The 11,959-nt window shown below is 44.6% G+C and overlaps 1 protein-coding gene across 1 annotated transcript; it reads left to right on the forward strand.

The window, feature by feature from the left end:
- Positions 1 to 3,927: 3,927 nt before the first annotated feature.
- Positions 3,928 to 9,597, forward strand: Cby2 (chibby family member 2). Its single transcript, XM_048340812.1, is given in 3 exon segments — positions 3,928 to 3,975; positions 8,411 to 9,095; positions 9,098 to 9,597. Coding segments are annotated over 3 exon segments (1,233 nt in total).
- The last annotated feature ends 2,362 nt before the right edge of the window (positions 9,598 to 11,959 follow it).

Below are 11,959 nucleotides of genomic sequence, written 5' to 3' on the forward strand. Positions count from 1 at the left end.
GATGGGTGAAAATGTTGAAAGGGGTGATGCATTATATTTGTAAACTGTTTTGTTAAATAGTAACCATTTGTACAACTACTTCAAGATAATAAAGTCAGTTTTGTAAGATGAAAAAGTGCTGGAGATCTAGTGTACAATGATGTAAATATACTCAACATGATCAAACTGTACATTTAAAGGCAATTGAGATAGCAAATATACCATTATGCAGTTGTAATTACAATAAAAACAAATAGAAGTTCCTCTGTTAAACCCATATTGTTAATGCAATTAATCACCTTCTTGGCTTTTCTATATAGTATATTTTTTGTAGCTATGCCACTGAATTTTTTTGTTGGACATGGGGCTTGAACTCGGCCTGGACACTGTCCTTGAGCTCTTCAGCTCTGCCACTCAAGCCACAGTGCCACTTGCCATTTTTTCTATTTATGTGGTACTGAGCAATGGAACCCAGGCTTCATGCATGCTAGGCAAGCACTCTACCACTAAGCCACATTCCCAGCCCCACCTTTGAATTCTTGTATATGGAATTCCATTAAAGTAAGGCTTGCGTTTAACTGAGGTGTAAGAGACTCAGGTGTGGAATTTCAGTGTCTCTGGAGTTGCTGTCTCTGATCTACCATTCTTTTTCCATCCCAAGTGGCACAATAACACAGAATTAGGGCTTTCTGGATAAAAAGAATCTCAAAATGCTAAGAAGACTGCCACCAATAGCTATAGAGCCAAAGGATTTGAAAGAACTAAGACCAGGGTATTAAGCATTGTGGTCTTAATGTAGCTTCTATAGATGGGATAACAAAAAATACATGTGGCCTTTGTCTTTGGTTCCTAGCCCAGTACCCCCTTGGAATTTTCTGATATTTAGTTATGTGAATGGCATAATTCTGACGATTGATAGTAGTTGCCAGGAAACTAACAGATCATTAGAGAGTTGGAATTTTCAGTGACCATACCCCTGAAAGGGGGTGGAGATTAAATTATCAGTGGACACATGATTTGATTAATCACGCCTATGTAATAAAATCTCTCCACCTCCCTCTCTTATAAACAAAAGGATTAATGCTGGGCACTGGTGGCTCACATGTGTAATCCTAACTACTTAGGAGGCTGAGCTATAAGGATCACAGTCCAACGCCAGCCCAGCAGGAAAGTCTGTAAGACTATTTTCTTCAATTAACCACTCAAAGGCCAGACATGGAGCTATGGCTCAAGTGGCAGAGTACTAGCCTTGAGCAAATAAGCTTAAGGACAGAGTCCAGGCTCTGAGTTCAAGACCTATTGCTGGAACAAAAAATACAAAAATAATAAACAACAGTGTTCAGAGAGCCTCCTGATTGATAAGAAAATGGAGATGCTTGTAGCATGTGGGGCTTCACCTTCTCCAGTATCTCTTCTTGTGCATTGCTTCTATTTGGCAGCCACTGAATTATTCCTTTTACAATAAAGCTGTGATCATAGGTAAAGTGCTTGCCTGAAGTCTTGGAGTAGTTTTAGACAAGGAAGGGGTTGTGGAACCCCTAATCCACAGCTTGTCAGAGGTATAGGGATTCGATATCTGAGCTAGGCATCTTGTTAGACTAGTGCCTAACTCCTTGCATCTGATTCGAACTTCAGGAAGCTAGTGACGAATAGGATTGTTGGACACCCAGTGAGCACAGAAAATGCTCAAACAGCATTTTTTCCCTGAGTCTGGACTGAGTTCCTGTGGTGTTGTGTTGAAAATCTGATCTCTTGAACCCAATGCCAACTCACAGATAATGAGATCAGGGTCTTGGAGAAAAAGAAATAAAGGTTTATTCACTTTTTCAGGAAAAATGAGGACTGTTTGAATTATCTCAGAAGTTCAGTCCAAGAGGGCAGGGGAGAAATTTATTACAGAAAAGCCGAGAAGCACAGGCCTCCAGATGTGCATGCTGAGCTGTGACTGTATGTTGCAGGGCGGGCTTAGGGGCTGGTGTGACCTCTAGAGTGTACTCCTGGCTGTTCTGAATATCCCTTCACTCCTGTGGTCAGCAAGATAACAACGAGGAGCTTGGTGACCTTGTTTGGGGCTGTAAGAACATTTTTTGAATTCCCTCACTTAGGGAATGGGGGAAGGGAGGAAGTAGGACAGTGGGAAAGAAAAGAAAAGAAGACTTTAAATATGTGTGTAATTGAAAGCATCCTGGTTATCAAACTGAAACTATATTCACAAGCACCTTCAGGGGTCTGTTCCTATGACAGAATTTGACCCTTCCTAAATGTTCCAACTTTAGGTTGAAGAGGCCTCCTCTGGAGAGACAATGGGAGGTGCCAGCCTAGCCTGCTAGTGAGGATGCAAAAGGCAGCTGAGGTGACCAAACAGAGGCTAATGTCTGGACTATTATGTGTCACACTGACCTTGGGCAGCCATGTGGTTACAGGCAGTGCAAACCCTTCCTGCCTGTCAGACGCCTCTTGCCCACCTGTAATGCTCAGAGAGAAACCATGAGCCCTGAAAAATACCATATTGCTTTGTGATGTCACCTCTGGAATGTTCTGAGTGTTTTGGTGACCAAGTTCTGCATAGGACCTATACCTGGCACCTCACGTTGGTATGATTTTTTTTTTTACTTGAAATAATAGTCCTAGACAATGAAGTAGGTCTAGCCATTTCTGCTTGTGGTGATACTGGGGTTTGAATTCAGGGGCTCAGGCTTGTTAGACAGCTACTCTAGCACTTGAGCCATATCCTCTAACCCTTTTTACTTTAAATAAGGTCTTCTGTTTTTGGTAGGCATCCCTCAGATCTTAATTCTCCTAAGGTCTCCTCATAGCTAGCAGTACAGACATAACTTATTGATTGAGATGGGGTCTTGCTAACAACCCTCCCTCCCCAACCCGCTTGCGTCCATCTCAAGCCATGACCCTCCTATCTCTGCTGCTGAGTAACTGGGATTATGAATGTGCATCACTCTATCCAGAATTTCAAAGACTTTCAAAAACATTTTACATAGATTATAATACCTGTCTTAATTTCTCTTTAGGGACCAATAAAGTATACTTCCTAGATATCATCTATATGTATCTTGACTCAGATTTTCATAATGTATGTAACAATGGCATACATGAATAGAAAGCCATTATGTATTTCAGGTGAGAAGCTGAAGTCCAGAGATGGGCTGGGAAGCAGAAATCTTCTTATTTTCTCTTTTCCACAGCACTCGAGGCCAAATTTTACAAGAAAAAGAGATACCAGATCTGAAAGCCTAGAAATTCCAATCAATGTGGTTCTACCTCAGGTAGGGATATGCAGAAGGATGTAACCTCTATCAGTCTTAGCCAGAATAACCCTCTCCTTTAGACACTCTAGCAAGATACTGCAGAACAGTGTTCAGGCCCTTCAGTTCTGATTGTGGCTGACTGTCCCCTAGCTGTATGTTTAGGAGAGGCCACGTGGCCCCTCTGGACCTTGGGATCCTCTGGCCTTGAATGAAAGAGCTGGGTCAGAATGATCTGGTAAGACCTCCAGCCCTAATCTTTCAAATGTCTATGATAGACTGAAATAACCAACCTTCTCAAGTGAGATCATTTCATGTTGTTGCACGTGGTAACCACTCTGGATTTCTGGGTAGAATTAAAACTGGAGGATTGAATATTATACAGGCTAGAATTAACTGATGACAAGAAAACTTAGTATATGGACTGAGAAATTAAGCCCTGCTATGTGACAATAAGAGAGGGTGAGAAGGATAAACATATTGTTATTGTGGTTAGTCTCATTGTTTTATTTTTAGGCCAATGAATTGTTGAAGTCCTGGCAGGTTGGAGGTTCTCAGGTATCTTCTGCAAGCAGCTGTTTCCTTGGCAGGGTCATTTTGATTGGATTGTTCCTACTGCTGCTATGTCACAAAGGGGTGACCTTATTTTCTCCAGAGTCACCTAAGGCCCTGTTGGAAGACCACAGCCATGCAACCAGAGGGGGTGAAATGTAGGATGGAAGGACCCAGTGCAGAGGTAAAACTCTTGGAAACCTTTGTACAGGGATATATACAGGAGACTACCAGTGGGCATTGTGTATATATCATTGTAATGATCTCCACAAATTTGTTCAGCAGGTGCCAAGAAAACATTCTAGATGTTTGTTTTCATATTATCTTTGTAACTTTGTAAGGAATAGCCACTTATCTATGTTCAGGCTGAGCTTCATAAGCTTCGTAAGTTTAGCCAGAATATTGGATAACTTTCCCATGACTATTCTACAGGAAGACAATAAGCTGCAGGCATCTGTGTAGGTCTCATTTCTTCTACTTGAAATACACAGTTGGTTGCTACTCCTCCTGAGGGTGAACATAGTATCTATGCATCCTTCATAGCCCATAAAACCCAACATTCTCGTCATCCTCCTCTTGTCAAACTTCTTCTTTTGGAGGTAATGGGGTTTAGAAAAAAACATACCTTTGTATTATTACTAGGGGAGAAGTAGAAGGAGACAGCCATGATGTAGGAGTGAGAATAGGATTGAAAAGTGGTCATGTGATAGAGTGGGAAGATTCTTCCATCTACCCCTGGCATAACTTTCCCTTTTCCCTTGCTCTCCCAGGAACAGCCTAGTAGTTAAGGAGAAAAGGTGTTTTGAGAAGATAGAGCTGCTTGTTCTGGGCATGCTCACATCCTGCTGCAGGACCTGGGGCAGCTTCTGGAGGCTTGGAGGACAGACAGGGAGGGGATGAGGGGTATCTGCTCTGTAGGCCTGCGCTCACCTGGGCAGATATGGCTTTGGGTATACCTGCCACAGGGGCATAGGGCAGGCACCTGTCAGGATAGCTGAGGCTAGTCCTTTGGGGGAGAGATGTGGACATGGATAGTTGGATGATCTGAATCAAAACAGGGCTGTGAGACGGACTGGGGCACTTGCTGAGCTTTCCAAGTAAGCATTGATGCACAACTTGGGAGAAAGGACTGATCTGAGAAATGATGAGAGGAAGAAAATGGATGGTATCATTTGGCAAGTTGAGAACCACACTAATGTGAGGGAGACATCGGGGTTGAGAAGCTCATTAATATATACTTGAAATTAGGGCTTGAAACCAATTAAATGCCCAGTGCCTCTGCTAGGCAACAGGTTGGGCCAGGTGGTGTCTTTAGTGTCTCTCTCTGTCTGTCTGTCTGTCTGTCTGTCTGTTTGTCTCTGTCTCTCTGTCTCTCTCTCTTTTTCTCTCATGCCTGTCCTGGAGATTGAACTCAGGGCCTAGACTGTCCCTGAGCATCTTTGCTCAAAGCTAGCACTCTTGAGCCACAGTTCTATTTCTGGCTTTTTGGGGTAATTAATTTGGAAATAAGAGTCTCATGGGCTGGCTTTGAATTCTGATCCTCACACCTCAGCCTTCTGAGCAGCTAGCATTACTGGTGTGAGCCACCAGTGCCTAGTATCAATGTCTCACTGCCTGTTTCTGGACTTCTCATCTATGAACTCCCTCTGTGTGTCCAACCCACGTGTCTTTATTCTGAGTAGAGAGCCATTCACTCTGGAAGGGAACAGGCTCAGCTGTCTGTGTCCAGGAGGAAACTCTGGCTCCCAGGTCCCTGTCCTACTGGGTATCTGAGTTTCTCAGTTATACTGCAAACACTTCTGCTTCACTAGCTCTTATCACCTTTAGGTCTTATTGATTTCCTATTTTTCTCTCTCACATTAAATATTTGTGTTTTCTGATCTGTTTCCTTCCAGCACATTAACTTGTAAGGCATCAAATAGATCTTCCTAGCAAATAGATCTTCCAGTCCTTCTTGGATATAATGACTAGGTTGTCAAAGGCAAGAAAGCACACTCTATGAATTTCATTAAGGTGTTGTCTACCCCTAGATCATTAATGATCTATACCAGATCTGAATGAGCTCCAATAGTACTGATGGGTTCTCTCTTCCTCCCTCATTGTACCTTTTCTCCTTCCCCTTTGTTCCAGCTTGCTCTTCAAGAAGTATAATCCTGTCTCCTTCCCCACCATCATACCCATATCTTTCCTAATCTGAGTAATTGTTCAGAGGAAGATTTCAGGAGAGTCTTTAAGAAGTTAACTAAAACGACTAAATATGATATCATTTTTATTCTCTGATTTTTTTCCCTTCAAATTGGAAGATTCCTGGGAGCAGAATATAAAATTGGGAACATTGCCGGGGCCAAATTAATATTAGTTGATTCCTTGGCACAACTGTAGAGTAATAATATTCTGAGTGAGAATGTGATTATGGTAAAGAATTTCTTGGTTACAAGACCAGGAAAAAATTCCTTTGAGGACAACATCTGGCTGACTCTGGCTGGAATTGGGTAGGCGAGGGGTAGAAATCATGGGAAAAATTTTATTTTGGCTCAAAGTTTTCCCGAAGGTTGATCATGATTCTTGTCGTCTGTAAACTGCCTTTATATTTTATATATTTTCATTGAATTTTCTCACTTCCAGAAATAGACATGATACCTCTTCAGTTCCACCTCAATAATTCAGTTATGTATTTGCTAAAAAGCAAATTTTTTCTTATAGAAGTAGAAATGAATGCATGACTGTTAAAATTTTAAGTGTTAAAGTGCTTTCTATCTCTCTGTGTCTCTGTCTGTCTGTCTCTCTCTATGAGGCAAGGTCTTACACTAGCTCTTAAGCTAGGCTGACCTTGAACTAACAATAATACTGCCTCATCCTAGAGTGCTAGGATTATAGGTATGTACCACCCTTTTCAGCTAAGCCATAGGGTTCACTGGACTTATTTATGTTCCTACGTCTGTAGGAAAGGGATAGGAAGAACAATAGTAGGTTTCAGTCATAGGGGAGGACTTGGGCCTCTGATAAGAATTTAGTAATCCATTAACACACCTGATGTTGGAGAGCTCTTATGGGGCACAAACTAGTTTGTACTTTACCCATCTTACAAACATTAGACACATTAAACCAGAGAAAGTTAAGACACAGAGGGCACTTAGAGGTAATGTTTCCAATCTTCCATTATACGGACATGGAGAAGAAGGCTGTAGAGTGAGAGAAGGTGACTGAACTTACCTAATGCTATGCAAAAAGACAAGAGTCCAAACACTGAGGTTATCTAGAGCTAGAGGTCTACCCCATGTTAAGGTTCTGTTTCATGCCTTAGGAGACAGTTGAAAGTTCCTTGGGTACCTGGTTCAATGTGTACAGTAGAATAAACACAGCTGGATGGCATGATCTGAAAGCCACCAATGAAACAAACATAACCACAGACAAATCACAGCAATTCCTCACTGAATCTCAGCTAGACTAGATTTTGACAGAAACAAAACAATCGTAAAAATAATGAGACAAATGGAGAGATTGAATGCTAACTTAGTACTTGTTGATACTAAGGGATCATTATTAAATTTGGGCTGATACTGTATTTCTATAAAATCATATGTTGAAATAGTTATGGACAAAATGCCATATTACTTTCATATGATAATGAGGTTGGTATCTTTAGCCTCTTTCATTATACCACTAGATCTCATTGTTTGTATATTTATTTGTGAATTTACCAACTGACCAGGACCAATGCTTATAGTACTTCAGTGTGTGTGTGTGTGTGTGTGTGTGTGTGTGTGTGTGTGTGTGTGTGTGTGTGTGTTTCAGACTGGGGTTTGAATTCAGGGCCCTGCACTCAGGCACTTTACCACTTGAATCATACCCCTGCCCCCTTTCCCTCCCCAGTACTTTTGTAGCTTTTTTAAAACCTGCATAGGGTGGTATTGTCTGATAACCAGACTCTAACTGATGAGCCTCTTCTTTAGACTCTCATACAGGATAATAATTCCCTTCTTGTTGTTCAGTGTCACATTTTTTAAATGCCTGCATATTTCAGTGGTGTTTTTATGCTATTTAAGATGACCTCAGAGCACAGTACTAAAGAATTGTTCCAAGGTTCTCAATCAGAAGATGGCAGCGATGTGCTATATGTGAGATATACTTTTTGCTAAGGCACTCAGGATTTTGCTATTCATATTGAATGTAAATCATATCCACGAAGGCATCAATAAATCATATTCATTAAGATGTCTTTAAAAAGAAACACACCTAAAACAAGTACTGATCACAGGACCAAAAAAACCCCCCAAAACCACAAATAGCCCCAAAACGTGACCAGCGGTTCATAGTAAATCTAGCCCAGCGGACCCCTGTAGGTGCCTTAGGACCAGTGGTTCAGTATTTGGTAATTGACTTCAATGATCTTTCTAGAACAAAGATACCTGGAGTAATAAGGCAGTTGGCTCTATGAGTCCTTGAGAGGACTGCAAGAGGCCGATGTGCCCACCACAGTCGGGCCTGAGTCTCAGAGGGGGTTTGGGGTGGGGGCGGTGGAGAGGGGAGGGATGGTGCTCAGGGCTTCTTCCTCCGTCAGCGTCCCTGGGCCGGCCAGGGCCCTCCACTAACCCGGGGCTTCCTCTTCTCTCCCACAGAGGGGCACAACCGAGCCCTTGCTGAGGCTCCACAACCTGTATTCTGTCCCTCGCTGCTCCCGGCAGGCCACCTTGCCCCGCATGAGCCGCAGGGTCGCCAGCCAGCACTCCTACCCGCTCAACCGCTTCTCCTCCATGCCCTTGGACCCCATGGAGCGCCCCACCTCGCAGGCGGACCTGGAACTGGATTACAACCCTCCCCGGGTGCAGCTGAGCGACGAGATGTTCGTCTTCCAGGACGGCCGGTGGGTGAACGAGAACTGCCGCCTCCAGTCGCCCTACTTCTCCCCCTCATCCTCCTTTCACCATAAGCTGCACCACAAGCGGCTGGCCAAGGAGTACCTGCTGCAGGAGGAGAACCGCGCGCTGCGTGAGGAGAACCGCGCGCTGCGCGAGGAGAACCGCGCCCTGCGCAAGGAGAACAAGATCCTGCAGGTCCTGTGGGAGGAGCACAAGGCCTCCCTGGGCCTGGAGGACAGCCGGGCCTCCTCGCCGCTCACGCGCAAGGACACCACATCCCAGGAGGTGGTGAAGAAGGACGCCGCCACCCTGCCCGTGCAACGCAGCAAGGAGAACACGCTCCAGCTCCTGCGGGAGGAGAACCGCGCGCTGCAGCAGCTGCTGGAGCAACGGCAGGCCTACTGGGCCCAGGCGGAGGACAAGGCGGCCACCGGGGAGGAGAGCAAGGCGCCCCCTCGCCTCACGAGGAACCCCACAGTCCTGGGCTGCTGCCCGACCAAGGCCCAGGCCTGTCCTCTCCCTTTGAGGAGCCCAAAGGTCCCCCCACCCCGCAGGAGGACTCCAAGACGCTGAGGGCCCTGCGGGAGATGGTCAATGATCTGTCCGGGCCTTCCGGGGGAGAGGAGGCCAAGGTAGGCCCCGGCCTGGCGGATGGTGGGCAGCCGCTGCAGCTGCTGCGGGAGATGAGCCAGGCGCTGCAGGCCCTGCGCGAGGAGAACCGGCTCCTGCAGGAGGAGAACCGGGCCCTGCACGTGCTGCGGGAGGAGCACCGGGCCTGCCAGGAGGAGAACAAGGCCCTGTGGGAGAATAACAAGCTCAAGCTGCAGCAGCGACTGGTCATCGACACGGTGACCGAGGTCACCGCCCGCATGGAGATGCTCATCGAGGAGCTCTATGCCTTCATGCCGGCCAAGAACAAGGACCTCAAGAAGCCCGGCAGGGTCTGAGAGCCATTGCATTCAGTGCACAGGGGACAGAACAACACCACCTGGCGAGAGACAATCCCTCCTCCTGCCCGCCCTGGTCCTCCTCCTCGCCTGTCACCCACCAGTGTGTGTCTGTTCACCGAGGCCTGCCCACCTCCCTAACGCCTAGAAGCAATAAAGGCTAAGATGGCTGGGGTCAGCCAATATCCGTGTGTAGCTTTGCCTTCTTTTCTTTAAAAAAAAAAAAAAAAAGGATTCTTATTTCTATTATTATTATTTTTTTGCCCTTGCCAGTGACTTAGGCCTGTAATCCTAGCTACTCAGGAGGCTGAGATCTAAGGATGGTGATTTGAAGCCAGCCAGGGAGGAAAGTGCATGAGACTCTTCAATTAATCACTAAAACGCTGCAAGTGGAGCTGGGGCTCAAGTGGTAGAGTGCTAACCACATCTTTAGAGTGCTAGCTGTGAGCAAAAACCACTCAGGGACAGTGCTCAAGACCTGAGTTCGAGTCCCAGGACCCTCCCCCCCACCCATAGTTGTTTTTTTAGTCTTTCGAGCAATTTCTAGAGGTCATAACAGAATTGAGCTGAGCCTACCCATAGTCGTCCTGTTCCTATTCATGCATAGCCCCCTCATTAACACCCTCACCAGAGTAGTGTTTGTTAAAATTGATGACCCTCACCTTGACACCTCAGTATCACCCAGTCTGTAGTTCATATCAAGAGTTAATTTTGGTGTCATACCTTCAGTTTGGACAAATAATACCTATAATATCATAGTGTCCACCACTGTAATATACTGAATATTTCAATGCCTCACACATTCTATGTTCCCATTATTCATCTCCCCCATTTTCGGGCAACCATTGGTGTATTTGCCTACCTAGTTTTGTCTTTTTCAGAATGTCATGCAGTTGGAATCATACAACTGGCCGCCTTGTATGATGAGCACTTTAAGATTCCTTCAGGCCTCACAGATAGCTCACTTCTTTTGAGTACTGAATACTGTTCCCTTGTCAGGATGTACCACAGTTTATCCACTCATCATCTGCACAGCATCTTGGTGGCTTCCAGGTTTTGACAATTATGAATCCAGCCTTTTCTTCATTTGTAGTTTCCCAGTCTCGTCTTTATTTGCCTCTTTTTTCCCCCCTCTCATTCTGATTCCTATTTTCCTCATTTCTCTCCCTCCCTTCTTCTGATTCCTCCCTTTATCTTCTACTTTTTTCCTCCTTCCTCTCCTTCAGTTACCTATTTCTGGGGCAGCCCCGTGGTTGGAGGTATTGGGAGAGGAAGTCACTAAGCCATAGCTTCCTACTGGTTATGAATGATACTTGAGGCCCAGATAGCTGTGGAAGGGCGGGGGCAGTACTTACTGTGCATTGTATGGCCAGAGATCTCCACCTGTAACAGCCAAATATCTGTGTAGGCATTGTCTTCTGGAAATAAAATCCCAACTCCATGCAGGATTCTGAATAAAATTTCTGAAACACAAGTCTTAAAAATGTTCTGAGGAAATGAAAGCTTTCACAAGGGAAATCCTGTCATATCACAGGAAAACTGGTGATTGTATTGTGACAGACATAAGTTTGCAGCTGGTATCTCCTCACTCCTAGCCTCATTGTTAATGCTGACTAAGTTCAAAGAAAATCAGAAGGCAAGCCAAAGGTAGGAAAGCTCCACTCCCCATAGAGCTCTTTGCCTGTCACTTTGCACTTGATATGACCCTTTAAGGAGGGTTTCCTCTGAGCTACTTATTTTTTGCAGCTATGGAAGAAGAAACTCAGCTAGGAAAAGCCATGCTGGGGCTTCAACATGGACTGAATGGCTGCAGATGTCCAAATCTATTGAGGTCACACTGCCAATTTCTTGGACTCTAAACATTAGGTTTAAAAATGTCTTTAGTGCCTCCCTGCCCCCCCCCCCCCGGTTTAGGAACTTGTCAAGTCTTATCCAGAAACAGCATCAGAAATTCCAAAGGCGAAGACTGATATGAGAGTATTTCTTCTTCCCAGCTGGTGACTACACATGAAGTCTGCACAGAGGGCCAGAGGTGATGAATGTGCTGGTGACGGCTAAATAATTTATTCTGCGGTTGTCACCAAAATCTGAAAAATGGGAAGTGGTTATGGAGGAGCCTTTGTGTTTTTGTAGATTTGTTTCCTCTTTATTTGGTAAATTTATCATCTAGGGCCTCATGAAATATCACACCTTATTTAAGTCAACATAATATTTCTAGGGTATAGAGGGTTTTTTTGTCTTTTGGTGAAATCAAATTGATTTCTGTTATTCTAGAGAATGGAAAAAGAAAAGATGCACTCTTTTAATGTTTGTGTTCCAAATATTTAATTTGTTTTAATTTATATAGCAGCAATTGGATGTT

The sequence above is a fragment of the Perognathus longimembris genome, chromosome 3 (assembly GCF_023159225.1).
Source record: "Perognathus longimembris pacificus isolate PPM17 chromosome 3, ASM2315922v1, whole genome shotgun sequence".
Lineage (NCBI taxonomy): Eukaryota > Metazoa > Chordata > Mammalia > Rodentia > Heteromyidae > Perognathus > Perognathus longimembris.